The sequence below is a fragment of the Drosophila pseudoobscura genome, chromosome 2 (assembly GCF_009870125.1).
Source record: "Drosophila pseudoobscura strain MV-25-SWS-2005 chromosome 2, UCI_Dpse_MV25, whole genome shotgun sequence".
Lineage (NCBI taxonomy): Eukaryota > Metazoa > Arthropoda > Insecta > Diptera > Drosophilidae > Drosophila > Drosophila pseudoobscura.
This window is the reverse complement of record NC_046679.1, coordinates 20,526,269-20,553,533: the sequence shown is the minus strand read 5'-3', so window position 1 is coordinate 20,553,533 and position 27,265 is coordinate 20,526,269. Positions and strand designations below refer to the sequence as shown.

The 27,265-nt window shown below is 44.8% G+C and overlaps 1 protein-coding gene across 2 annotated transcripts; it reads right to left on the bottom strand.

Annotated features, from left to right (window-relative positions):
- Positions 1 to 372: 372 nt before the first annotated feature.
- Scr (Sex combs reduced) lies at positions 373 to 27,265 on the bottom strand. 2 transcript variants are annotated; one of them, XM_015182220.2, is made up of 3 exons: positions 26,738 to 27,265; positions 17,578 to 18,605; positions 373 to 2,227 (listed from the first exon to the last, which is right to left on the bottom strand). In XM_015182220.2, the coding sequence occupies exons 2-3, from the start codon at positions 18,554 to 18,556 to the stop codon at positions 1,920 to 1,922; spliced, it is 1,287 nt and encodes a 428-aa protein (XP_015037706.2). In that variant the 5' UTR covers positions 18,557 to 18,605; positions 26,738 to 27,265; the 3' UTR covers positions 373 to 1,919. The 2 variants fall into 2 exon arrangements, with proteins under 2 accessions (XP_015037706.2, XP_001359213.4); XM_001359176.5 differs by lacking the exon at positions 26,738 to 27,265 and adding an exon at positions 24,756 to 25,518.

Below are 27,265 nucleotides of genomic sequence, written 5' to 3'. Positions count from 1 at the left end.
ATGAAACAAAAAATAATAATAGTAATGATTAATTAATTTGTGCTAAGTATTTTTTGTTTGATTTTTATGCATTTTCCATCGCCATATTTTGTTCGATTTGTATCCCATTTTTGTTCTGTTTTCACTAAAAATTTGTCTTGCTAGTTCGATATACATATAATTTAGGCTTACGGGCTAGGGTTCACATAGACTACCGATAGTTCTAGAATGCACTAACCTTAGCTTAGCGAAAAGTACAGCATAAATAATTACATTACATTACGGTTATGGGGTTGGGTTTCCTTTAGCTTTTTCGAGTGTAACAATTCTCGTTCTATTCAAGATTTTCCTTTGCTTATTATTGATTACCTTTCGGTTTTGTTTTTGTTTTTGTTTTTTTTTTTTACAGACATGAAACATTGCTGAAAGAGGTCTCTAAATAAAAAATATATTCTTTTAATGCGGCTCGAAAGAAAGTCCAGTTTCCATATCGAATTCTATGCTAAATGTGAAATATTTTTTAGTTCCTGTTTGACTTCCGAATTTGTTCTTCAGTGGCAAATTATAAAACGATTTGAATCTTTTTTGTTTTTAGTTTTTGTTTTTGGATAAAATTAGTAAAGCATTTTCGAAGCTGCTAGAGCACTTTCAACAACACACAAAATAAACTGAACAGTAGAGATACTTTCAAAATACTTTCATTTCTAAACGAAACACAAACATAATAAAAAGAAAGCCGTCCCCCGAGTCCGAGGGCGCTCTCTGCTATTTACAAACTAAACAAAGCCTTATGTGGTTAACTAGATTTAGGTTATCTACTAGCTAGGTATTAAGTACACACTTTAGGACTCCCTGGAGGGCGGGGAATTGGGTTGGGTTTGGGCTTGGACTTGGATTGGGTATATCTTTAAACGAAGAACTAATGTTAGTTAGAAATCACTTTGAAATTATTGCAGATATTAGTTTTTGTTTAACTCGATCTTCATCTCTGTTCATCTCCTCATCTGTGCAGCTCTTAGGGACTAAAATTTATGCTAGACTTACAGACTAACAGCTTTTCGAATACTGCTTAGAGAAAGAGGTCCATCATACTGGGGGCGAACCACACGCATTCACATAAAGAAAGTCCAGAATTAGGGGAATAGAAAGGAAATCTCTCTGGGATCCCCAGGCAGTTGAGAGCTGTGCTCAATTCGGGGAAAGTTTTGAAGGGAAGGAAACGTATCGAATATCGAATAGAATTGTGTGATTGCTTGGGGTCCCACATCCAGTATCATAGACCCAAACGAGCTGCCGTGCGGGGGGCGGGGGAACAGCTCGTTTCTTAGCTTAACACGAATCAGTTGCAAACAAGAAACATCGTCTCTGATGTTGGTTGATCGACGGGAGAGCGGCGACTGGGACAGGCGGGTGGCGGTATGCGGTAGGCAAGATTTGGGGCAGGTGGTGGCTAGATCGCCTCAGCAGCAGAACATATTGCAGCCAACAATGTCCGTCTTGTAGTCCAGTTCCAGTTCCAGTTCCAGGTCCAGCTCCGGATCGGGCTCACAGTCCGATTCCAGCAGCTGTTCCATCATCTGCGGATGACGATTGTGCTCCTCCTGCTCCGCCTGCTGCTGCCTGATGATAACCTGAGATCAGAACTCTTGCGGATACTTGAGGCAATCGGCATTGGAGTTGCTGGCAGCGGATGAGAAGAGCGAATTGGGACCGTTGCCGGTACTATTGCTGCCTCCACCGCCGCCTGTCACACCCGCACCACCACCACCAACGACACCACTACCTCCACCACCATTACCATTACCGCCAAGGGACACAGCATCCTGCGGCCCCTGCGACTGATAGCTACCGGCCACACTGGCCGCCGCCGCCGCCGTCTGATATGGTTCCTGATACAACTGATTGAGTCTCTAACCAGTACCCGAAAAGTGCCACGCGTCCTATGCGCTCAGATGCGCAAACTGTGACGGATGGATATCGAACTGATGGTAGGGATGGCCATAGGGACCCATATGGTAGGGCACGATGTTCATCGAGGCCATCTTGTGCTCCTTCTTCCACTTCATGCGCCGGTTCTGGAACCAGATCTTGATCTGGCGCTCGGTCAGGCAGAGGGCATGGGCGATCTCGATGCGTCGCCGGCGTGTCAGGTAGCGATTAAAATGGAATTCCTTCTCCAGTTCCAGTGTTTGATAGCGGGTGTATGAGGTCCGTTGTCGTTTCGTCTCGCCATTGGCATTCACAGTACCTACAGGAGAAGACAGAACATAGAGAGATATTTTTGTTAGTTGGAGCAAGAAAATGTTTCTTAAATTAAGAGTTTTCTTTTGGAATATACTTAAAATATCTATTTCATTGTCATTTCCCTTCTAAGACTTGTTTTCTTTCACTCCTTCCAATATTTGTAGGCGTTTCTAGGCAATCCTCAAACGTTCAAGTGGACAAGACCCCATCCATACCCCCTTGAAGCCCCAGGCAGTTAATTTTCTCATTTATTTTGTGATTTTCTGCAACGTTGCGCATTTCATTTCATTTCATAAATATGACGTGTCAAACTGCAATTTGTTTGGCACCCGAAAAAAACAGACCAAAACCAAACCAAAAACCCAGAAACTTTTGTATTGCCAAGGCGAAGGAGGAGTTCGTTCTGGCCAAGGTAGGTATCACCCCCTAGACAGATGTTTGTCGCTTGCCCCCCACCCTCTTATTTTGTATCTTTTATATTCATGGCAAGATAATGACAATTTCCCGTTCATTGTGAGTCGCCCCCGAAAAAACTTTTCTGTCATCTGTATTGGGCCTCCGACTGGCGAGGCAGCGAGGGCGTTGGAAACGCGTCGTTCATAATGAGGGGGCGTGCTGTGGCAAAGTAGACTTTTAAAAGCCATTTACCGTGGCGTGTTATTATGGCCAAGTCCAAGTCAATTGGCCCGCCCGCCCGCCTCGTATTCGCTGCCAAAGAGCCAAAGCCAAAAGAGTTGCCAGAGACAATAGGCATGGGCACGAGCATGGGCCAATGCCTTCTGCAATAGATATTGTATCTCTAGTATTTATATCTGTGAAATGTGTGGCAGTCAGTCAATGTGATAGACGGCAACCGCTGGCTCTTCTATGTGTGGCTCTCTGTGTGTTCTCCAATCCCTATCTGTTGTACGAGGGGGGCGACTTAATTCTACGTTTCACTGATTTTATATGGGTCATGGCCCATTCGCTAAATGGGAATTGGTTATTGGATAAGATAAAGCAAAAGTTTTGCTGTTACAACAGTATCTTTCTGTAAATATCGATGTGAAATTTAGTTTACTTAAACTTTTTCCGACTTTTAAAAATGTTTAAAATGTGCCACACACAAGCTGTTGCTATCCCCCTCTTTCTGTCTTTTTTGGTGGCTGTCTGCTGTCTCATTTTCGTGGTCTTCGATGTGACGTTGGCGGAAGAGATGTCAGGGGCACATCAATCAGCGTGGAAAATCTAAATGGAATTTCCGATTAAAGTTGAAATTAATTACCGCTCATTTAATTAAAGTGAATTTGAGTGTGGCAAATGCTCCTCCAAGCACACAGATACACCAGCTTGAAGCATGTGTACATACAATATATGTATGTATGTATGGGTGTGTGCTTGGGGAAGCGCTAACATCAAAAGCTCTTTTCACATCCCTGGCTCGCTCTCTGGCTGCCACATCCTGAATGGGTGCCAAACTAATGACCAAGTAAACAGCCGGCAGACAGTAACCAGACAACCGGCCATCGGCTTCATCAGTCATGCGGATCAGCAGAGCGAGAGAGGGACAGACAGAGACAGAGACAGAAACAGACAGATACGAGGAGTGAAAGGGATGGCCACAAATTGAATTGCAGTAATCCGAGACCCAACCAAACTCTTGACCCAGTGCAGCTCCTTTTTTGTCTGGGCAGAACTGTCAGTCAGGTTATCAAATTTGATTGTGCAACTAATATTTCTAGTTTGCCATTAGACCCAAACTTTGACCCCCACCCCTCTGCAAAAAAACTTGGCAGACGGCTCTCGCTCAGAGGGTCAGACTGATGCATGATGTGCAGACATTTTTGAGTGTTTTCTTGTGACTATTTCATAAGCTCGGCTCTGACCTTGTCCAGGGACCCAGCACCAAATCAATAAACAGACAGCACTGCTCTTCCTGGTACTCGTATGTTCTCCATTTTTGCTGTTGTCAAATCATGTGAGTGCCTGCTGGCTGGCTGGCTGTGGCTATGGCTGTGGCAGAGACAACAAAGAGACATGCTGAACACTTGCACTGCCATCGACCATTTACAATTGTCAAATGTTGCTGTCATATGTTGCAATTTGTTTACAACACTACTATGCCCCCAAAAGTGGGAAGAAGGAGGGGTGAGACACAGCAGCAACAGCATTGCCAAATGTATCTCAGAGATGTTGGGTTGGAGGGGAGTTTTGAGAATAAAGGTATCTCTACTATAAAAAAAGAGCCAGAAAGTGTTCTAGATAGTTCTCCTTTTGAAGAGCTAAAGTTCCCTTGAATTCTTAGATAATTCTGCAACAGATCTGTGTTCTTCTCTCTCATTATGTCTTCTTTGCCCATCATCTCCCTCTGGGGAAGATCTCAGCATCATTCAGCCTAATACCCACTCTCAAATTCAGTTTGATTTCCGACTAAAGATCAACACACATCCGCAACCCGTTGAGTGTCAGCACTGTGGTCGTGGTCTTCCCAATCTTCGGCGTCAGTCTCTTTTTCTTTTGGTTAACTACATCGCGAGTAAGTAGCGCATCGCTGTCGTCATGGCCAGGCGCAAAAGCCTCCCGAATGAGTTGACAGGGCAGCCACAGAAACGGCACCTGGCATGTCATATCACTCCACATGCTTATATCTTATATCAGGGGGGGGACTGGTCGAGAGCCGAGAGAGCGAGAGAGATCCCGGGAGGAAGGAAGGCCTCTTGACAGCGCCAATGAGCGAACATTCGAAGCGTTTTACAAGTTTGTTCCCATTTCCCTGCCACCTCTCAATGGGACGTGGATGTGGCTGCTACGTCTGGGCATTTGTGAAATACTATATAGACATATTGGATATATACATTCACATATTTCCGAGACAGAACGCCCCAAGAATGAAGAATTCGCTTGTGTGTGACTTTTTGTTTGTTTGGATGTGTCTTTTGCTTTGTCATGTACTCTTTCTGGTCGGGTTTTGGGATTGTTTGAATATGATGTTTGTTCAAAAGATACATTTATTTGAAAGCTTAAATACGAGGGTTGTTCAATAAGTCCGTGACAAAGGCATCTATTAGCTGATTGTTGTCAAACTTGATAAACAACTCTGGGAACTCTACTCCATCCAATTTCAATGGTAAAAAAGTGATTTGCCGAAAGGCCAGGACGCCTATATGAGGTCTCCTCTGTATGAACCTTAAACAAGAGCTAAAAACTGCATCTTTCATTCTCAAATTAAACCAGAACTAAGTGTAGAGATTATATATCCTTCCATTCCTCCAAAAAGGGTATTCAAACTTCTACTTTTCGTTATGATTTTCTCACTTGTTGGTCGCTTTTTCATTTGCATTTCATGTAAGATGACGTCAAGTGCTTGTGACTCGACCAGCGGCTGACAGCCGCTTAACATATCAGTTGATATTTGAAATATTTTGGTGCATCCCCAGCCATCTCCCAGCCACGGGGATTGCATGCAAAAGATCTGTTTCAGAATTTATTAAGTGACGATCGACGGGTCGGTCCAGCTTGGACAGCATTCAGGGTTCTGCAATTCAAATTGCCATTGTCTTTGGGCCTGTGTTCCCCCAATGTTTTTGGTCTTTATCTCTTTGCATACTGGCTGGAAGATCGGGTCTGTGATTGACACGAGATTAGCATACGCAGAGACTCCTCTCAGCTCAGAGGGCAGGTTCAAAGTTAAGCAGAAAACCTTTGGCGTAGGTCAGACACACAGTCGCTGGGCCCAGGCCGAGGCCTGAAGTTTAATTGTATTTTTTTTGTTGTGGCGCAAATAGACGGCAACAAAAAAGATACTTGCGGCTTGTCACAAACACTTGTAGCAGTCATTTGTCAACGGACCGGCGTCTGGTCAGCGGAGGTAGGAATAAAAATAAAAAACATACAGCCCCAACAACAACTGAACATCGTCATCGTAATCAGCAACGTGTGCGGCACGGCACGGCACCAGAGACTCGACCGACTCCCAGCACCTGGGATCTCATCTGGCGGCCTCAGTTTTGATCTTATCCCAGCAAAAAAACATCTCTGAACTTGTTGTATTTCTTACAGGGAATCGCGACAAACCAACTCCAAAGTGTCCAATGAGTCAGGGCAGGTTCGTGCTCCGAAGGAAAGTTCATAAATCAACGCACTTCCGATTGGACATCCAACGGAGATCCAGTGTGCAGTGGCTACTTAATGAGTCGTTTAACCAAAACCCATTATCAATGTCAAAATTCCACTCCAAGATCATTACTCATAAGAAGAGGGTTGGTCTGTGGAGGGTTACAGATAGTTTTGGTAGAAATTTGTCACAAATTGAACTAATTAACTCGGCACATCTCTGGCTGTATCTGGGGTTTTATTCCCAAAACAGTTTGCACGACTTTTAGTATTAAGATTCCCTCAAAACAGTTCCATAAATAAATCAGACGGAGAGAGAATGGGAATGGGAATGGTATGGTATGGTATGGAGAGAGAGAGAGATGATGCCACGCTTGAGGTCGTTTGGAAGAAATAAATCTTGAACCATGAGAAGCGATCGGAATGGCATGGGCATGGGGATGAGTATAGGAATGGAGGATGGGCATGGGCATGGGCATGGGCATGGGCGAGGAGTCAAAAGGGCCGCCACAGGGGTCGTCAGGGACATGTGCAGCCCGCGCGGGTTAATTTCTTTCGGAAAAAGAAAATTAATCAAATATGTGCCTCAGTCTCAGTGCTATCTTGAGCATGTATCGCTTCGCTCTTTCTCTTTCTCTCAGTTGCATTCCTTAGGTGATAAATGATGATGCCGTGGTGTTTCCAGACTCTTTGTGTGTTGTGTGTGTGTTTTATTTTTGGGGCCATGCGACAAATGATGTGACATTTGTGATAATGAAAGTGTTACCCCTCTCCCCCTCTGGCACGCGCTAATAATACGCTCGGACAACAGGTGTTTTTGGGGTTCTATCGATGTCCACACACCATTAAAGTGCTATTAAATCGTAGTTACAACTACTGTCTGCCCCCGCCACTGGCACTGGCACTGGCCGTTGTCTGGGCTACATTTGTCACAGGAGCAGCATGGGAAAATGGGAATGGAAATGGTAACGGAGCTGCTCGGATCATTAATCACAATTCAAATAAAGGAAACGATGCAGTCAGGAGGGGAAGATGTTGGTCAAGTTGGAGACGGGGTCTGGTGGGGGGGCATCATCATAAAAAATGGCAAGAATATTAAAAACACTCCACGAAAATGGGATGCAGCCAATTTCTGGAGCATCCATGCCCCTCCCCAAACCACGATTTTGGGGTTCGTTCTTTTTGTTTTGGGTGCGAATTGTGCGTGGCCTTGTCCTCCCACTCCCCCCACTCTCTCTCTCTCTTTCTCTCTCAGGTTTTTTTTCGGGGCATTCGCGTGGCTGCCTTTTGGTTTTCGTGAAAAATGGAAATTATGTCAAGAAGTAAATTGATTATTTCGCTTTAAAGCATTTTTCAATTTATATTCCGTGTTTGTTGTCAACACGAAACACCATTCGGTGTTTCGTCAGTTCCCGACAATTCTTTTCCTTCGAGTGTTCTTTCGAATGGAGAGCCACTCAAGTGAAATGACATCATGTGGCACGAAGCTCGGCAACAGCTGATGCGGTCTGTTGGCAAATTAAACGATCTGAGCCCTGTAGTAGGTACAGGAATGAGCGGAGAGGGGACGGGGACGGGGACTCTGAGGATACCATCCATGGACGAAGGCATATGGTAGAGCATATGGTTTCCGGTTTGGCAATGGAAGATGAGGATTGAGGCTTTAAGGAATGGAAAAATGTATATTAAATTGTGATAATTATTTGCCTTCTCTTTCATTCAGTCTCTCAATGAAATTCTCCTTCAATTACTCCGCTGAAGCAACCAATCACCACAATTAAAAGTCCCATTTTGCCACCTTTAAAATCAACCTGTTGATTGGATATCCCACCACTTAAGTGCTTTTTGGGGGATTAGACGAGAGGCAAACGCCCTCAGGAGACACGTGACACCGCCCCCGACCTAACCCCAAAGCCAGGCAGTAGCAAATTCAACCCTTAGAGAGTCATTCCACCACTCGGAGGAGTTTCACAATAATTGTTTTCAATTCGAAACAGTTGCCAGAAGCACAACAACCCAACCCCACCCCACTCTCGCCCATCCTTCAATCCTCAATCCTCGCTCTCGGTGTTGGCTGAATAATGAGCTGAATAACAAATTATGCCGCTGTTTCTGTTTGTGTATTGTGTTGAAAATATAATAAATGAATTATCTGCATAATTAATGAGCTTTTAATTTTTAATGGCGCGTCGCAGGCTCCCAGGGTCCCCAGAAATGAAATGGGAATCCAAACAGAATGTTTGTTCTGAAGAACATCACCAGAGAGAGGGGTGAGGAGAGGAGTCGAGGTGAGGAGAGGAGTCGAGGTGAGGAGACCGTGACCGCGACCGAGACCGAGACATTGGTCAGCAGCGGCTGTGAGGTGGTTATCAGGGAACGCGTATCTTTTAGATACAATTTTAATGTGACTTCTTGCAAATTATTTATGCGCGCATTTTCGCTCAGATAATTATCGTTTATCTCTGATTTAAAGAGAGGAGAGGACTCTCCTCCACCCCTAAGATGATGATGATGATGATGCTGCTGTCTTTAGAGCTGTGTATGTATTGCATGTATGCTCTGTATTCATGCGTGTCTGTGTGTATGCCTGTTCATGTTCGAATCCAAAATGACTACCTCAGTTAATTATGGGGCTCCCGAGTAGGGAGCGAGCGAGCGTCGCGCATGCGCACATAAATTAGCAGAGCATCCAAGCAGTGGAAGGAAAACCTGTTTTTGAATCGCTCGCCCTTGGCCCCCCCCGTGTAAAGACCGCATAAACAGACACCCAGCCGCTGCCGCTGCCACTGCCACTGCCACTACCACCTCGCTCTCGCTCTGGCTCTCTTTTGGTGTGGAGATACCCTGCACCGTTGCACCCATTTTTAATGAGTGTCCTGTCGTCTGCAGTTGAATGAACGCGCTACAAAATGCGGCGTTGTCGTTTGTCTGGCTTCTGGAGTTCGTTCTCTCTCTTCTTTTTCCTGCTACCATGATTAACTGCTCGAGGTCTTTGACTGGCGCTGATGATGACCACGACCACGACTGCGACGGCGACCAGGACCAAATCAGCCAGAACCCAGACCCAATCGCAGGCCCAGACCCGCGACCAGACTCTGTAATCAATCAAAGGCACGTTGAAGAATCTGTGCTCTTTTTTTTTGCTCCTGCCTGGCTTTTGATTCACTCGCGTCGCACTCATTGACTTTCCATTAATAATTTCCTTTGTAAATTGCATCCTGTGGCAATTGTTGTAATTGTGATGAATTCTTTATTAATGCAAAAGGCGTGGAGCGCGGGGCAGATAATGCGAGTGGGGCACGGGCTACTGTCAATGGCGTTAGGTTCAATTATCTGCCATAATTCTTTGTGGAAGACATAGTGCCTGGTGCCTCAATTCATTTGCGATCCATCAGATTGCCTGAAAGCAATTTGCATTCGAATACTGTCTGTCCCCCTCCGCCTTCGATCAGAAGTCTTTAATTTGTTAGTGGATGCGATTTTGATGATGCATTTAAAGGCAATTATCTCGATTACATAAATCAGATGCAAGAGCATAGATCGTTTTATAATCAATAAAGTAAACACAGCACGAGTCGCGAATAAGTGCTCTACTTAAGCCATTAACCGCTCTATTTAAAGAGCAATTAATCATTCCGCTAACAGTATTCAAATCATGGCCTAATAGAGCTGTACGAAGCCACTGAAATTACTCTTATAGGTAATACATTTTTCTTACTCTGAAATCATTTGCATTTCATTATATGTATATTTTTAGCGATATGGAAATTTATAAGCTGCCCAAAAAATAATCAAAAATTTGTCTACCTCGTGGATGGTGCCTCGTAAATGCTGTTTCAACCCACAGCCCCGAGTTGAACAACTATTTCTACACATTTAATTAAATGGAAATACAAAATACACAGCCAGCCGGGCACCGCAATCAAAATTAACTTGAAATTTAACTTAAAGAAAAAAACGCCACGAAAATAAGCTTCGTTTTTAGAAAACAAAAGTATTCAACATGGCTGCGCCCGCTCTCAGAGCCAACAACATGTCAGAGAAGATGTGAACACGTTGAAAAAAAAAACGAGGAAAAAAATAAAAATAAAATTAAAAAAGCCCCAAACGACTCAGAGACTCGGAGGCTGAGGCTGGGGTCTCTCTGGAACTCTGAAGCTCTGAGGTGATGAAGATGAAGATGGTGAAGTGAAGTCAGGGCGCGGAACAAGTTTCTCAAAAACTTGCTACAAAGGTGTCTTTAAAAATCTTTTAATTTCGACTCTCGCGCGTATAGGAAATGTGCAAATTTGCTGTCGTCAGTGCTGGCTGGTGGGGAGAGACTCCATTCGAACTGGAGCTGCGACTGGGATTGGGACTGGGACTGGGAGGGACTGGGCAACAGGGAGACTGGGAGACTGGGAGCTCGAGGTAACCGCCCGCCTTTTAATGAACCGCGAAGTGCAGCGAAATGTTGTGAACAGTATTGGTGTCTGGCGTATCTGTGTGAGTGGAAAGTAAAGCATGAGTCCATGAGGCAGAGTCGGACTAAAAGTTGAAGTCGCTCTGGGCCCAAGGGCAGAACGTTGCCAACAAATTGCAATTGTTGCCATTGCATTCGAGCTGTCACTGCAGAAGGCAGGACACAGAGAGGTACGACACGGAGGAGGAGTGGGATCTGACCCTTGAACCGCAGTGCTTTTAGCACGCCATAAACAGGAAGAGGGCACAGAGGGAAGAGAGCAAAAAAGGTTACAAAATATGGCCAGGAAAAGCCAAGTGGAAGTGGCAGACATTTAAATCGAATTGGCTTGAGGTGGCGGGCCACTCGGTTTTAATCTGCGAAATGTAAGACGGTACTGCACGTAGCCAGCACCCAGCCAGCAGATACATATGTATCTGCCAGATAGACACACACACACATACGACAAGCCCTGGCCACGCGTGTAACTCAATTTTCAATGGAGGTGGCAGCCCCAGCCGAGCACACGTTCCACAATCCTCCGCCGCCTGACGCCTCCTCCTTCTGATTCCGGGACCAGGTCGCCCCGCCGTGGGTTTGTCTACTCAGCCAAATAGTTTTGCCGCCTGCATTAATAATTCACAATTTCATCTGGAATTGTATGCGATTTGTGATGGTTTTCGTTTAACTTGGTTTTCGTTTGTTTGCCCCAGCACACAGCTCCAAGGTCTGTGGCTCTCTCTGGGTTCCATAGCCTGTTGCTGGTTTTGTCAGTGGATTCAGGCACAGTGGACAGTACCCCACTGTCCAAGAGAGACTTGAATAGGGGTAAAAAAGTAATAAAGGTGAGAGCCAGACTGTATATAAGGCCGAAATTCCTTGGGAAAGTAAAGATATTGAAGCTCCAAAGCCAGTCTAAGAACATCGTGTCTTTGGCATAACATTCCAAGGGATTTTCAATAGCCTCCGATCTCCAGCTTCTTCTTGCATCCTTTCCTGCCCCAATTTATAGCCACTTTCGTACCACTGTGCGCACAGTGCGCTTATCGCCATTGCGTCACTTCATTTCATTTTGGTTAATGCGAAAAGAGATTAATATTCTATGCGTATCTCAGCGCAAAGGCGGCTAAAGAAAAAGGGGGAAAAACGGTAACAGGCTGGAATCCAAGAGTGGACTCCGAGTCGGACCTGCTTCAGGATCTGTGTGGCAGCCTGGCGGTGTGGCTGCCCCAACTCAAACAATCTGCAGATGTGCGCCAATTTGCGACTGAATTTGATAAATTCGCACTGCAGCGCTGCCGTGACACTCAGTTGGATTTATGGCTCGCACTTTTTCACCATTCAAATCGCAATTACTTTGCTTTATTCGCAATTTAATTTTCTCCCTCCCCCGCTTCCCCTCCGCGAGAGTATCTGAAAGATACGGCGCACTCAGCTTGATCTGTTTGCTCTCTAAACAATTGCAATGGAGAAAGAGTAAACAACATTTTGGATGCTTCCAAGTCCATTAGAATGTCGTTTCAGAGTGAAATGATTCTATTGCAGTCTGTATGTAGTCTTCCTCCTCCTACTTTGAATCGTATCGGAATAATGAATGTATCTGTAGCTGTATCGTATCGTATCTGTATCTGCATCTGTAGCTGTATCTGCGGGCGTTTCTGCGGCGGATGCCGCTGCGTTTGCATCTATCAGCGCTGGCACATCATCAGTCATTAGTGGCGCCATTGTTGGCTCTTTAAATATTGTTGTCTTTGTATCTTGTGAGTGGCCTCCATTGTTAGTGTCTCGTTCTACCATCCTCATCCTCCTCCTCATCCTCATACTCTTCCTCCTGGCCTTTCTTTCTTGTTCAGCTTTTATGCGCTTTTATTAACTTTGGCCAAAATGTGGCCGACTGCCACTTGAAGGCAGCCATCAATGGGCCACAATGTGTTTTCTTTTTGGTTTTGGGGCATAAACAATCCTCTGGGCTCTTTGGAGCGGACCAGCTCTTCAATCATCTTTTTTTAAAAGCCTTTTTCTTCACTTTTCTTCACTTCACTCTCTTGCCAAGTTGATTTGGGCTATACGATGAGTGATATTTTTAAATCAGACAATGCTTATCCCGCGGATAAAGGGTATATTTAGAACTGCACTATCGTTGACCTACAAACAAAAGGAAATTCTCTCTACGAATGTGTGTGGGGAATGTCTTTCCTTTCTAGCCTGCCTAATGAGCTCATGATTTCATATGCAAATTTCCCTCTTTCACTCTTGAGTGCCCATATCTTTCTTCAACGAACTGAAGAATGAATTTCAATTCAAGCAAAGTGACGATTCGTTTAGCAGCGACATCTCTGAATGAGAGAATTAGTTTCATTAAGAACAATCACTAGGCATTCGCCGACTCGCTGACTGATGGTTGCCAAAATTTACTGGTGGGATACCCTGAAAAATCGCTAATAATAGGGCTCCGACTCCTGCTCTGGGGCTTGAACCCATCATCGTCTTTGCGGTGGTGCAGTAAAATTAATTTATGTTCTACTGCACTTTCAGCACCTTGCGCTGCATCCCATACCCCATGCCCATTTTGCATTCACCTCTCGGTGGGCATTTTAAAAATGATTTTTGGGTTAGAAGCTCCCCTGGAAGGAGGCTGGGGGTACGACCAAATATAATAACAATCATTATGATTAAACGTAGCTATTTGAAAAGTCGTGTTCCAAGTTAATGAAAATGTAATTGAGCAACGAATGCCGCGCGCGTTTTTCCTGCACTGTGGCTGTGGCTCTGTCTCTCTGGGTCTGGGTCTGGGTCTTGGCCGCTGTCCTGGGGTCTCCATCTCCCTTTCTGGGTAGTGCCTGCCTGGTGTCTGGTGTTGCTGCAAAACAGCATGGCGGATCGAGGCAAGATCGAGAGCAGGAGCTGCTGCCAGCATAGACGAGTAGCGGGGACAGTGCAACAACAGCAGGTCCACCAAGCAGACACCAACACCCCAGACCCAGACCCAGACCCAAGTCCCCGTCCAGGCTGGGGCTGAGGCTGAGGCTGGGGCTGAAACATTCTCTGTGGTTGGGTTGCCTTGCAGCAGCCGTCGCGTATCTTGTATCTGGCATTCAACTCGTTTGCAAACTATTAATTTTGTGTAACATCCTGGCATCTGCAGAGCCACAGCCACAGCCACAGCCGCAGCCAGAGCCCAGAGAGCCTTCGGGTTGAACGGCACGACAGAGAGCAGCAGACCAAAAACCAAAGCCTGATCCGAAAGGTATTTGTAATTTAGATTTCGAAAATAGACTGGATTTTATAATGGTTTATGTATTAGATATTTGTTTTAGGGGGGGTTTCATTTAAGCACAACTTTCCTGAAGAGTTTTTCTCTACGTGCTGGAAGATAGATTGGCTTCTGTTTCATTAACCATTATATGTTCTGCATTTAGCCTAATTTCCCCTTGATCGAAGAAGCGTTTGAAGCCGATTCCAATGCCTTGCGAAATTGCCAAATAAATGCTGTATTAAAATTAAATAAATAAATAGCCCACTAATTGGGGTGCGGCCTGCATTGGCTGTACAAAAATTCAACAAATTGTCAACAAATTTTGTGGTTTATGCGGGAATGCCACACAGAAGAGGATGGGTCTAATAAGCATTTGACATTTTCGTAAGTGATGTCTGCCAGTCATCAGGTTGTATCTACATATATATCTATCTATCTATCGTATATTTGTATCTGCTTTGGTGCATCTTTTGATGATCTGCTTGGAGCAGTGCCAGCTTTGGTCTTGTCAATTAGAGAATGCCTTTTCGAATGCCAAACAAACTTCACAAGACTGCATGCGATATTAACTAAACATGGATCTATATATACCATGTATGCTCGTACCCCCCGCACTATGTACTGTGTACACCCATAAGTATTGGCCGAGCATTTAGCCAGAAGCTGTGTTTTTTTTTTTTTTTGTCTTGGGAGAAAAGTGTTTCGCAGAATTCTGGTTCTCGTTTTTTGTGTTCCTGTCGATATCTCTCTGAAAGATGGCGTTTTGGGGCATGGGGGTTTTTTCTTCTTACACATTTTAAAATGGTTGCCACAGTAACAACTTGACGTGATTATATGCAATCAGCGTCGTGCCCCCGTCCCATCGCTGGCCGCTTCTTCCCGCTTCCCTGAGCAACATGCACTTCAAATTTGCATAATTGTTAACATGATGTTGTAGCCTCTGCCTCTCTACTGTTGCTGTTATTTTTACTGGACTTTAATCAGGGAATGTTCGGGCCAGGCCCCACCCTTTTGCCTTTTGCCGCTGCCATACCCTAGATTGCCCTTTATTATTGGCATTAGAGCTGCTTGGCACCTGCAACAACGTGTTTTTTTCTTCTTATTTTTAATAGCGATTCTTAGTTTGGCAGCAGCAATTATAACTCGAAATCCAACACATGCCACCACAGGCACTTCTAATAAAGACATTTGCTGACGAAATTAAATTGAGTTGTGTGGCAGGTACGATAAAAAGTGGCAAAGCCTAATTGCCACAAACACACAAGGCTATTGACTCCTCCGGGTAGGAGGTGCGGCCACCATTAGGGGCAAAAGTCCACAAACAAGACCGAAGCCCAACCCCAAAGCCCAAGTATATCAATGTATCTCTAAGTAAGAGACTGTTGGCTGACACACACTCACAACTAATTGGCAGTCTCTCAGATGGGTTATAGTTATATGTATCTTAAAGATTCATGTACAAAATGTAGCTATAGATGGCTGCTTTTCATATTACCCTCAACAGAATATGATTAAGAAAGTAATTAAATCTCGTCGATGCATGAAAACTCAAGGGAAAACGGAACCAGAAAAAAGGCCAGCGCCAGACAGAGAGATGCAAAAAGAGCAGATGAAAAGATACATTTGAGAGAAGATCGCTGAGGAGATCTGACTGCCTTCCTCATTTCATTCATTCATTCATTCATTCGTTCCCTCCAGAAGTTCATGTTCTTCATTAGCCCTCCTTTTTGCTCAGCCATCAATTTGTACTGTGTGCCTCTCCACTTGCTGCAATTTGCATAACAGATACAGATACAGACACTCTGTGCTGTTGTTGCCTCTGCTGCCATGAGTTACAGATACATAAATAATAACAATGTGCCCCATTGATTGGAACCGCACATGAAACGAGTTTTCCACACACACACAAATCGAAATGGAAAATCAGCCAAAGTTTCCTTCAGTTGTTAATCAATATGTATCTGTATCTGTGACTGACTGACTGACTGTCGATTTATAAGTGCAGTGCAGTTCATGTGGCATTTCAACGTCTCTTTAATTGGCTGACATGTTGTGATTTTGGGTTGTCAAGAGCTGGAGCCCGTCCCTGGGGCGCAATATGGCCAATGGAAAATTGCAATTTTCCAAAGCAGGCAATTATCGATGGTTTGAAGGAGGAAAAAGCCCACACATTTGGACGGATACTTGAGCAGGGAAATCACCTACTTTTATAAGAAACTGTTGAAGGAACTTTTCTTATTTTTGTGGCTTTTTGGGTTCTCCTTCTCCCGACGAAACATTTGATAGATGATAGGCTTGGGCCTTCCCAAAGAATAGTTCCCAGAAGCCAGAGTCAAATGATTAATATAAATAAATATGACTACACAGAAAAATTTAATTATTTTTAGTTGTCGCTGAAATAATAAACGAGCTGCAAGCAAAATTCCACTCTGCTAGATCCAAGCAAATGTCAAACAATTTGCAATCCAATTAATCTTGTGGATCCCCCTCCTGCAGTACCTGCCACAAAGATCGAGCCCCCTCCTGTAGCACCTGCCCCAAAACGATGAAGAATCTTCTGCTGCGGTCAATAATTTGATTATGCCTGGGACCCCAATTGCGGCTCCGTTCGTGTTGTGAGAGGCTCTCCATCAATGGGTCATGAGAGGTGGCCAAAAAGGGAATCAATTTGACGATGAGGAATAGCACTGGGAGTCGGAGGTAACCGATAGGCAGCTGTGGCACATGGAGAAAAATCGGTATGGGCTCCATTGATACGATGAAAAATCGCTCAACAATTTTTCCGTTCACAAATTTTCCAGCCCAAAAAAATTTCCAATGAACATTTTTTGTTCGTTAAATTTAAATATAAACCGAGCGGAGTGCTGAGATTTATATCAGGTCTACACTATCTGTCTCTGTATCTGTATCTGCAGATGTATCTGTATCTGTATCTGGATCTGTGTGTTTCGGTTTTATGAGTTATTGTGGGAGTCAGTCCCAGTCTTAGCTGCGGGTAGCCCGGGCCTGTTCTACGATGGATCGCCTCCCCCATTTGTTTACAATTTTCACGCGCTACGATTTTCGCGGTCGAGTTTTTCACGCAGCGCTCCCACCACCTCCAGCTCTCCATCTGAAGAGGCGGATTGTGGGAGAGAGAGTGTAAGTGTGAGGGAATGCGTTGCTGCCGAGAGTATTGTTTATGTATTTTGACAAGATTCCCCGCGCGCACAGTTTGCCAGACAATTTGGTGGCAAGCAGCATGCCGGTAGCCACGATTGTTACGTTCCTCACTTGCAACATTTCGGCTGGCAAATGAGTGAGGCAGAGGCACATCGAAGTCCGTAATGAATGGGTTTTGATGGGGCAGCGATTGAGCTCAAAATGAAATGGCATTCAATGGGTTGTCAGTGGGTGGGTAATAATCCTCAAGCGATGATTCAGCTTCAGATTCATACATTTTTCCAGAGAAATATACTCGTGTATAATTTAATGAATCCACTAATTAATAATCAATGATCTTGCTACCCTTCCTTTGCCCCGATTCCCTCTTTTAATACGTATGTAAATCCAATTCAATACTCACTCTGTCCGAGATGCACTCTCTTCATCCATGGATAGATCTGTGGCGGATTCTTCTTTCCATTGCCGCTGTTCTGGCTGCTGCCCGCCTCGTTGCCGCTGTCGCTCTCCGAATCGGAGTCGCCGCCGCCAGGACTGTGCATCGGGACATTGACCACGCCCGGGACACCACCCACGCCCACACCACTGCCACCGCCGCCCACTGGGCCGACCCCAGCACCGCTGTGGTTGTTGTTGAGACTGACGGCAGCAGCAGCGGCCGCTAGGCTGCCACCCAGCACCCCCTTGTTGAGGGATCGTGCCACACTCTCCACCACGGAGCTGGGCGAGAGCTTCGGGGAAATGTCGCGCGTGGAGAGGTCCTGCGGGCTGGCCAATGATTGGTTGTTGTTGTTGTTGCTGCTGTTATTGTTGTTGTTGCTGCCACCACCCCCTCCGCCGCCACCACTGCCGCCCGGTGTGGTTGGATCATTGGCGTACTTGCAGCTGATGTTCGTCTGCTGCTGCTGCTGTTGCTGCTGTTGCGGGAGTTGCTGCTGCGCTAGTTGTTGCTGCTGCTGTGCCGCCACTGCCGCCGCGGCATGGGCATGTTGCTGCTGCTGCTGTTGCTGTTGCTGCTGCTGCTGCTGTTGCAACAACAGACGCTGCGGCTGCAGCTGTGTGTAGTCCACCATATCCGGATTACCCTGTCCGCCGTATGCCGCCGCCTGGTTGGCGTAGTGCGCCTGCGGCGTGTTCGGATACAGGTTGGGCGTGTACGCTGCCGCCGCTGGAAAATAGTCGTTGGCTCCGGGCGTGGCTGCCCCAGAATTCCCGGGCCCACCGTTGGTGCCCCCACCGCCTGGCACGGCGGCACCGTTGCTGCTGCCCGCACTGGCATTGGCGCCCGGATGACTTTGCTGGGGATTCATCTGCTGGGGATAGCAGGAGGCCAGCGAGTTGACAAACTGGTACGAGGACATGGCAAAGCAATCGGGATCCATTCTGCAGCCAGTCTTTGTGTCGCTCGGTCGTCTAGGAATCGATTAGTATCTGCAAAAGAGAGAGAGAGAGGGAGAGAAGAGTGGGAATCCCATTAGTTATGGATGCAGGAAGATGTGTGCTGTAGGTGTTGGATAAGAACCTCTGCCTTTTTTAAGCATAAGATCTCATTTGGTGATGGGTAATGCATAATATTTGCATAATCAAGAAGAAAGATTAGTGAAAGATCCTTCCTGAGAAGTTTGCCCATTCCAAAGATCATGTAGATCCTTCCTCTTCCGTTCCCTACAGATATCCCAATCAAATGGCATTCAAACCACTGTGCCCTGGCCTCGTCCCTGGAGTCCGTTGATTGGTTCCTCCCCCAAAGTGTTGTGCGGCCGTTAATAATTTCACTGGCTTTCGTTTGGCTTCTACTTGGTTATTATTATTATTATTATAACTTTTAGAACGGTAAAGAATCGGGTTTCACGTCCCCGAGAAAGAGAGAGAAAGAGAGAGAGTTCACTGCCTAAGCATGCAATTTAACCAAGAACCAAGGCACAGGCACCGCAGTGCATCGTAGTGGAGTGGAGTGAAGTGGATATATATTTATATATATACAACAAGTATTGGGAGTTTGGGTTTTGTGGAATGCCTGGACCGCCCACTCTTCTGGACACACTTTGCGGCACAAAAAACTTTTGCTGGAGCTGCACTTGTCCGGGGCCCAGGCCAGGCATCGCTCCAACCATCGCACAGAACCAGTGCCAGTGCCAGTGCCAGTGTTTGTTCAATGGAGGAAAAACTTGTATTCCTTTTGGAGTCGAGTCGCTGGAGATAGCAAACAAAAGCAATGACCGAGGCACAACCTCTCTGCCTCTCTGCCACTCTGCCACTTCTGCTCTTCCCTGCCCCTTCTGCTGCAGGAGGAGGAAGCCATAGCCATCCAGGCTGAAAATCGCCTGAAAGCCGAAAAAGTGCAAAACGCAATGGCAAAAGAGGCCAAGCGAGGCCGATGCACATGAACATGGCCAAAATAAGATAGAGAGAGCAGAACTTTGGCCAAAAACAATGCAACGAACTCTGCCACTTCCATGCCCCGCTGTATCTCTGTATCCCTTTTTTTGTGTGCCTTGAAACCAATAATTTTGATTCAGTGGGCAATTTAACCCTTTAGCATGTTGGCCAAATGAAAGGAGCCCAATGTTGGGCTTAAATTAAAACGCCGTACGAAAGGTCTCAGTCCCCCCCCCCCCCCCCACTACCCCTCTCAAGATAAAAACAGAAATGGCCAAGAAGACACGAGCAGCACAGCACTGGGCAAATGCTCAGGCACTGGACAGAGATTTATTTGATGAGCAGCAGCGCTTTACAAAACAGAACAGAACGTGGCCAAGGAAATACTTGTACTTATTGTAAGCTGCTAGCCTTCAGCAGGGTATCTCCCTCCCACTTCCACTTCCACTGCCACTCCACTCCCCCGCCCTACGATTACAGACTTTAACGGTGGTTACCCCTTAAAGAAAACCCTCGCCGATTCGATTTGGCAATATGAGAATTATAGTTGTAGGTACAAGCGCCAATGTTTAGGCCCGGACACAAGGCCGAAAATCAACGAAGAAAATTATAGGATCAACATTTGACTCCGACTTTGAACGTTGAACCTTTGACTGGCAGATATTTGTACAATCCGTACGGACGGGGTCGGATCGATTTGGTGGCAAATGGGAATGGAAGCGATGAAAATTGATTAAGTGGAGAGATCCCAAAAGATTCACAGTAATCAATCGATGAACGAATGATGGCAGATAGTTAACGTAGCTGAGAGATCTTTAAGTGGAGGTTAAATTGATATCTGAAGATTGTATAACTCTCTGTTCCGCTCTGCTCTGCTCTGCTCTGCCCATTCCTCTGCATTTTTCAGTCGGAAAACAAACGTAAGGCGGCTGCTTCCGTTGATTTTTCTGATCACTTAAGGGCAAATTAAAAATTCAGTAAAATTCGGAGACGGGGCTCATAAATTATACCACGAATTTTTCGAAAATTGTTTTCCAAATAGTTGAGGCGACAAGCGGTTCAATTGGTGTTAATTAAATCCATGAATAATAAGAACGCAAAGCGAATTTGCGGGCACCCGAAAAGAGCCAAAGATACACAGAGGGAGAGACACACAGATACAGATACATCTCTTGCATTGAGAGACGGGGGGCAGAGGGACTGCCGCCAGACATTGTCTTAGATTGGCGATCGTCGGTCCATGTCATAAGAAAGCCATAAATTATGGCAATTCTTTCGGGGCCCCGGCGACATTTTGGTTTCGAGACGAGGGAGCGAACAAGCCCGGTTTTTCCTTTTGTCCCGAACCAGGGTTCCATCCATCCATCCACTCCTCTATTGTATAAACAATTTTTAATATGCCTTCAAATGGGGAGTGAAATTTCTTTTTTTTTTCTCGATACTTAAACCGCAGAACGAATTTCCTTTCCCCGGTCCGGTCCCCGGTGGCGGTCGCAGCATTTTCCGTTTCACATTGCTGCCACAGGTAAGAGAGCGGACGGATCTCGAAAGGAAAGTGAGGCAAGGTAATACTCTTATAAAATAAACAGCAATTGAGTTGCACATGCGTCTGTTTGGTCCGCCGTGAGCGCAATAAATCAATTTGGGGGCAACTTCGAAGGCGACAGCTGAAAAGGGTTTTTCATGAAAAATACCTCAAGACATTGACGGGGTTCTCGTATCAGAGAGAGAGGTCGAGGAGTGTTTGACTTTTGTACGTTTCAGGGGGGTTGAGGCTGAGGCTGGGCATATGCGTAATTAAGATGATTAACTTTTGCATAATCGATAATTAAAGCGGTTTTTTTAAGGGGTTTCTTTGGATTTTTATATAGGATTGATGGCACCCTGTTCATATGTATCTTTCTCCCTGCTGTAGATGGTTTTGCATATATATCTTCCTCTGTATTATTATAAGTCTAGTTTGGGTATGTTATGGAAGGAAATGCATAGATTTGGGGTTACTAAAGAAGCCTATAATAAATGCAGCTTTGATATCTTCAATGTACTGTACAGGGTACTATTTCCTACAAGAAACACTTTATACTTCTCAAAAAATATAGAATTCGTTTAGGCAATACATTTATTAAAGTACATCTCTACCTGAAAATGGAATTCTCTATATATTCCCTATGGAATAGTTGACTATTAAAGGGAAAATACATTAAAGACACAGAAAATAAACCATTCATTAAAATTAATTGTCTAAATATACCTGTAGAACTCACTGCAACAAATCAAACCTGTTTTTTCGTCTATAAACAACTATTCTTCGTCAAAGACTAGTCAAAACTATCATAAGTTTTATATTCCTCTGTTGCTGCCTCAAACTAGCCCCCCAGTCCAGGTCCAGTGCTGCTTAGGAACCCAACCACCTAATGACAAAACTGTCATCCATTTCTAACCACTCCATCATCATCACGTACGTCATCGGCTCAGGAGAGTCCGCCGCCACCATCTTAATTATGAAATGAAGTGAGGAAAACCACCCAAAGCAGTTATTTCTTTTACAAATGTCGCCTAGGCCGTCGCCGCCGCTGTCGTCACCATTACAGATATTTTTTGTATGTAAACAGGGTACCAGGGAACCATGGACCAGGGAACCCTCCTGCACCCATCATAAATCATAATTTTTAATATTTTGTTGTCAACCGACATGGGCGTAGCTCGTGTACATGTAAACATGCGCCGCATCTAAAACTAGGGTCTTCTCAGTCACAGGCCAGCACACGGTACGCACAGATCGTTGGAATAAAAAAATAACAGAAGAGAACTCTACACAAACGGAACAAAAAGATGAATAAAGGTATTTGCGCACGCGCAGTCACACTCATTGGGCTGGCTGCTGGCTGTCTCTTTTGCACTTCCCAAACTGAACCAGATGTTAGACAGAGACAGAGAGAAAGAGAGACTGTGTCTGTGGACCCATTAAAAACTCATAAAAATTTGTAAGCACCTCATAAAAATAGTCATAAATATTATTCCTCCTCATCTTTTTTGTCTTTTTTGTTGTTTTTGTTTTTGAAGTGGGCCTCTCATGCTGTCTCTTTCTGTTGTGGCAACCCTCGTCACAGTTTTCTGTGCTGCGGTTTGTTTGTTTGTCTGTCGCTCCTCATAATTTTTATGAGTGTTCTTTCAATTGTTTTCCAAACTCAAAGCCAATCATCCGACGATCCTCACACTGCAAGCGGCCATTTCTGCGATAATTTATGGTGTCTTATGTAATGGTTGTTGGTCAGAGATATATGTATTATCAGAGTGGTAGTGGTCCTGGTCCTGGTCAAGGACAACTCAATTGTGTAATATTTTATGGTTTTTGGCTACTGTTTTTAGGGGCAGATTATTGTCGTTTAAGTGTAGTTGGGTTCAGATTCTGACAGCGGGGAGTAATTAATGGAGTGTGGACAGCGAAGAGACCTCAAGGATAAGACTTGATCCATGTAGTAGATGTTTTAATTGATTGATTTAAAGATCCCGAAAAGGTATTCCTGAACCCTGAAGTTCTCTAGGAATATTCTTTAATCAAAGCTTGCATGCAAGGACAACCCTCAAGGGTCTACTTCTTTCTTGACTTTTGCTCCTTTCAACAACCTTCAAAGTGTCCCAGCTCTTATTGTACAAATTCTCTTTCTGGCATTTCCCCTTCAAAATACTTAGATCAACGACTCTTTGCAGCTCTGAGAAGTTTGCGTGTTTCCGATTTTGATTTATAATTATGAATAAGTCACGATGAAATATCATCGGGACAGAGGCAGAGGGATACGATGGACTCGTATGATGAATGTCTCCTCCAGGCGCAGGCCAAATGCGGAACAGAATGATAATGGGCATAAATAACGAGTGCCACAATGCAGAAGACACTCGAACTTTGGACATACCAGTCGGCCTCCTCCTCATATGGCCAATTAGCTAGATGGAAAACTGGGAGTGGGACAGAGAGAGTGGGTCCGGGTCTGGGTCTGGTTATGGGACTGCAAACTGTCTCTCTGTTGTGCCCACATTATGCAATCGTGGCAGCCACTCTTTGATCTTGGCCCACCCCTGGCGACGGGTGAGGGCCTGGGCGAGGGCGAGGGCTAGGCAAATGAAAGTGACCTACATCAAGTGGAATTTCTTCCATTCAGTCCACATATGTATGTATCCCCGTCATACACTCTCTCGAGTGCCCATGCAGGGACTCCTCTGTCTAGGGAACAGGAGCAGTCGGTCGGTCATTGGTGCAGCTACTCGGTATCTGGTATCTCGGTTCCAGGCCAGTGCGTCGTCTGGACGTCTTTAATATAATTTCGGTTTCGCTGCTTCGCAGTCGGTCGCCCCATGGCGTCTTGGCCAGCATGACTCCGCTGTCCCGGGGACAGGGGCCCAGACCTATGTCTTGGTTGCTTCATCCCTACACACATACAATATACAATCTGTATGTATTACGAGGGGTACGTTTGTATATAGGGATGAGTACATAGGGTTATATGGTCAGATTAGCCTCTCTCTATATTCGCTGCTTGTTAGGCATTTTTCATTCGCTGTGACATTTCGCCTTTGTGCCTCTTAATTATTTCGAAAGCGGCTGCATTTCGTTTTAATGAAGTGAAAATTCTTGGCGCTGATACCGCACACGCAACCCAATGAAAAATTACTAAACACACAACGAAAGACCAGAAACCAAACCCGAAAATAAAAGGGAATAAGTAGCAGGAAAATGTATGCGAGAGACTAAATGGAAATTTTGTGGGGCTTGGTTTTTGAGACAATGAACGATATTTATTGATTTAGAAAAAAGAGGACAAAAATACAGAAGAAGCTACTGAAATTTGGATTTAACCGAGAGGAAAAAGTGTCCATCAAGTGCGCAAGAAATATGTGAAAAGATAAATTACTTGTATCCGAATAAAATAAAAGAATACATACAAATCAAAAACAAATTCAAATGCGGAGTAAACGTAGCTTTAATTTGATCTCAGAGTTTCAAATGGTTTATGTATTTTCAAAAAAAAATCGATGAAACGGTGCAACTAATTCACACAACAAAAAAATTGCACAAATAAAAAAAAAACCATAAATAAAACAAATTAAAAGATCCTTTTCTAAAGTAAACAAACTTTTAAAATGGGATGAAATGCCTCTAATGAATACATTTATTGTATCCCCCCTTTAACTCGCTCTACTCACAATTTCAGTTAGCCGTCGGCGTTCGGCATTCACCAGATAGCAAGTGAATTCTTCGAATATTCACTTCACTCGATCACTGAATCACTGAATACACTTTGTATTTGTATTGAGAGTTGTTTTCATTCGACTGCGGATCGTCTAATGACCTCAGAGCACTGGAGGATGGATTAAAGGAAGAGTTTTGGTCTGGGATTCGCAAGAGTTAATCCGTTTGCATCCTGCTGGCAAATGGGTTTACGAGTGTCCCTTAGCTGCACCTGCACTTGTCACAGGAATGTTTTGGATGGCTTTTAGCCGTAATTGGCCGCAGATTTGAACGGTTTTTATTGCACACACCACACACACAATACACGCGGAGACAATTTGTCACAGACGCCGGCCGGGGCAGATGAGGCCCATTAGGAGAGGCGAACGCGATAAGTATCTGCGAGATGGCTAAAGTATCTGCGAGAATTTCACGCCGAATTTATGATTATCCATCAGCGCGAATGCGAATGCCTCTCAGACGTCATCGATGAGCGCACTGACACTGAAAACACTCTGCTGCCCATCCATCATTGTATCTAAGTGTATCTTTGTATCGTTGTATCTTTTGTGTGTGCAAGTACAAGTTTCTGTGCAGCTTTGTATCCAAGTGGACATCGGTGTGTCGGATTGTATTAAAGGTTGTTCCGTGTGTTCGATATTCCGGTGCTCGATGTATCCGCGGCTACGTGCTCGAAGCGTCTCACTTCGAATGCTCGGGCATCATTCAAATATCCGAGCATCAATAAAAAACACTCACACACTCATTCACTCGCTCGCTCACGCGCAGCCCCCCGTCCCTTCCCCCCACCCAATGACGACCCATCCAATTGTATCTGCGAGTACGAGCAAGTAGGGCTATAGCCACATCCAAGTGCATTCATCAAGCACTCACTCGCGTAAAAAAAGAAGAGCCAAACACACGAAATTCGAACACAAGTGAGTGCGAGCGAGCAGGCAGCACTGTGTGTGTCACATGCCATCTCCCTTGCACCTTCTGCGAGCATGCATGCCGCGCTCTACCTTTGCGGACGCGGAGAACATTTTCGTATCAACCGCCAAACCAGAAATTCGTAGCCGCAAAGGCTGTGTGCGTGCTTGTGTGTGTGCCTGTCTGTGAGTTCGAAAGAGCGGGAGTTCGAATAATGGATTCTCTCCGCATTTCGGTCAAGTTCTTATTGCTCTCACGGACACTGTCCGTGTGCATTTCAGTCTCACGTACATGAGAGATCGTCAGGCCGGAGTTCGAAAAATTTCTTCACTCGGAATTCTTATTGCGCTCTCACGTACACTGTCCGTGTGAGATCGATTCCTTAAAACCTTTAAAAAAAACATTCGAAATTCGATGTTTGGGATATCTCTGAGCGCATTGCCGTAAGCTGAGTTTTGGCCAAGAATTTTGGGGGCCCAAGAACGACGGGAGAAAAAACAAACTATTTGGATGTGCTCTAAGCTGAAAACAAGTGATTTTAATCTTTTAAAACACAGAGATTTAAAACATCGAATACTCCAAAATAAAGTAAATTCTGAGCTTATTTTTCAATGACTTCTGATATCAACACCAAACTCCTGTGTGCAGGGAATGTTGCTACACACCTTACACCTCCTACACCTGCGGTTTCAACATTTTTTTCTGCTAAATGTAGGATTTGTAGAATATAACAATGAAGGCAATAAATGCTGCTATTTTTTGACAGTTTAGCTTTTATGAAAAACTTCTAGCAGTTGGAAAATTATAACAAACTGTTGAAGATGTTCCACGCAGTTTTGATAGGACTGTTTGTTAATTTTGAGGAAGAATTTCCGGTGATTTTGACTCTGAGATACTGATGATAGTATAAGGATTGCTACCACATTCCTGTCAGAGCTGACAGTTTGTTTAAACTGTCTTTGGCATTAATTTAAAACCTCTGTCCTTGTGGCATATCCCTCCCATATTCCAGTTTATATTTTCTTACCTATAAATGGACGAATTTGAAATCCAATCGCAGGTTACCTATCTGCTTTGAAGAATCCGTTTTATATCTGCCTTCACACTTCACAAGATATTTCTTAATATTTTCATATAAATTGTATTTGCTTTTAGCACCGCACCGCACTTTTAATCCAAATTATTTTGAGTTGCTTGGGGGATTGTTTTCACTTTAGAATTTTTGGTAGAACTGGGACATCTTTTAATGGGGAGAGCTGGCTCCCTTTTAGAGGAACTATCTTGTAGATTTATCCGCTATAAGCTTATCGAGGGGACCATGACCATTGCACCTTGGTTCCGATTTGCCGACGCCTAAAAGCCTTCCTTTCCATGGGATACAAGACTCCAAGTTTCGTGAGAGGGAGACTCGATTCGACTCGCGTTGGGGCAAAACTTTCGCGTGTTGCACGATTTTTGTGGCAAGTTGAGGACCGAGCGCGCGGCTTGGCGACTGGAGCGTTCTTGGCCACGTTCGATACACGTTTGAGTCGTCGGACCATTCATCGGTCCACCA

Excerpts from the sequence above, each read along its gene's own strand:
- Scr (XM_015182220.2), bottom strand. The coding sequence starts at position 18,556 with ATGGATCCCGATTGCTTTGCCATGTCCTCGTACCAGTTTGTCAACTCG. Across the intron at positions 2,228-17,577 it reads GAGAGTGCATCTCGGACAGA|GTACTGTGAATGCCAATGGC; the intron begins GTGAGTATTGAA and ends CTTCTCCTGTAG.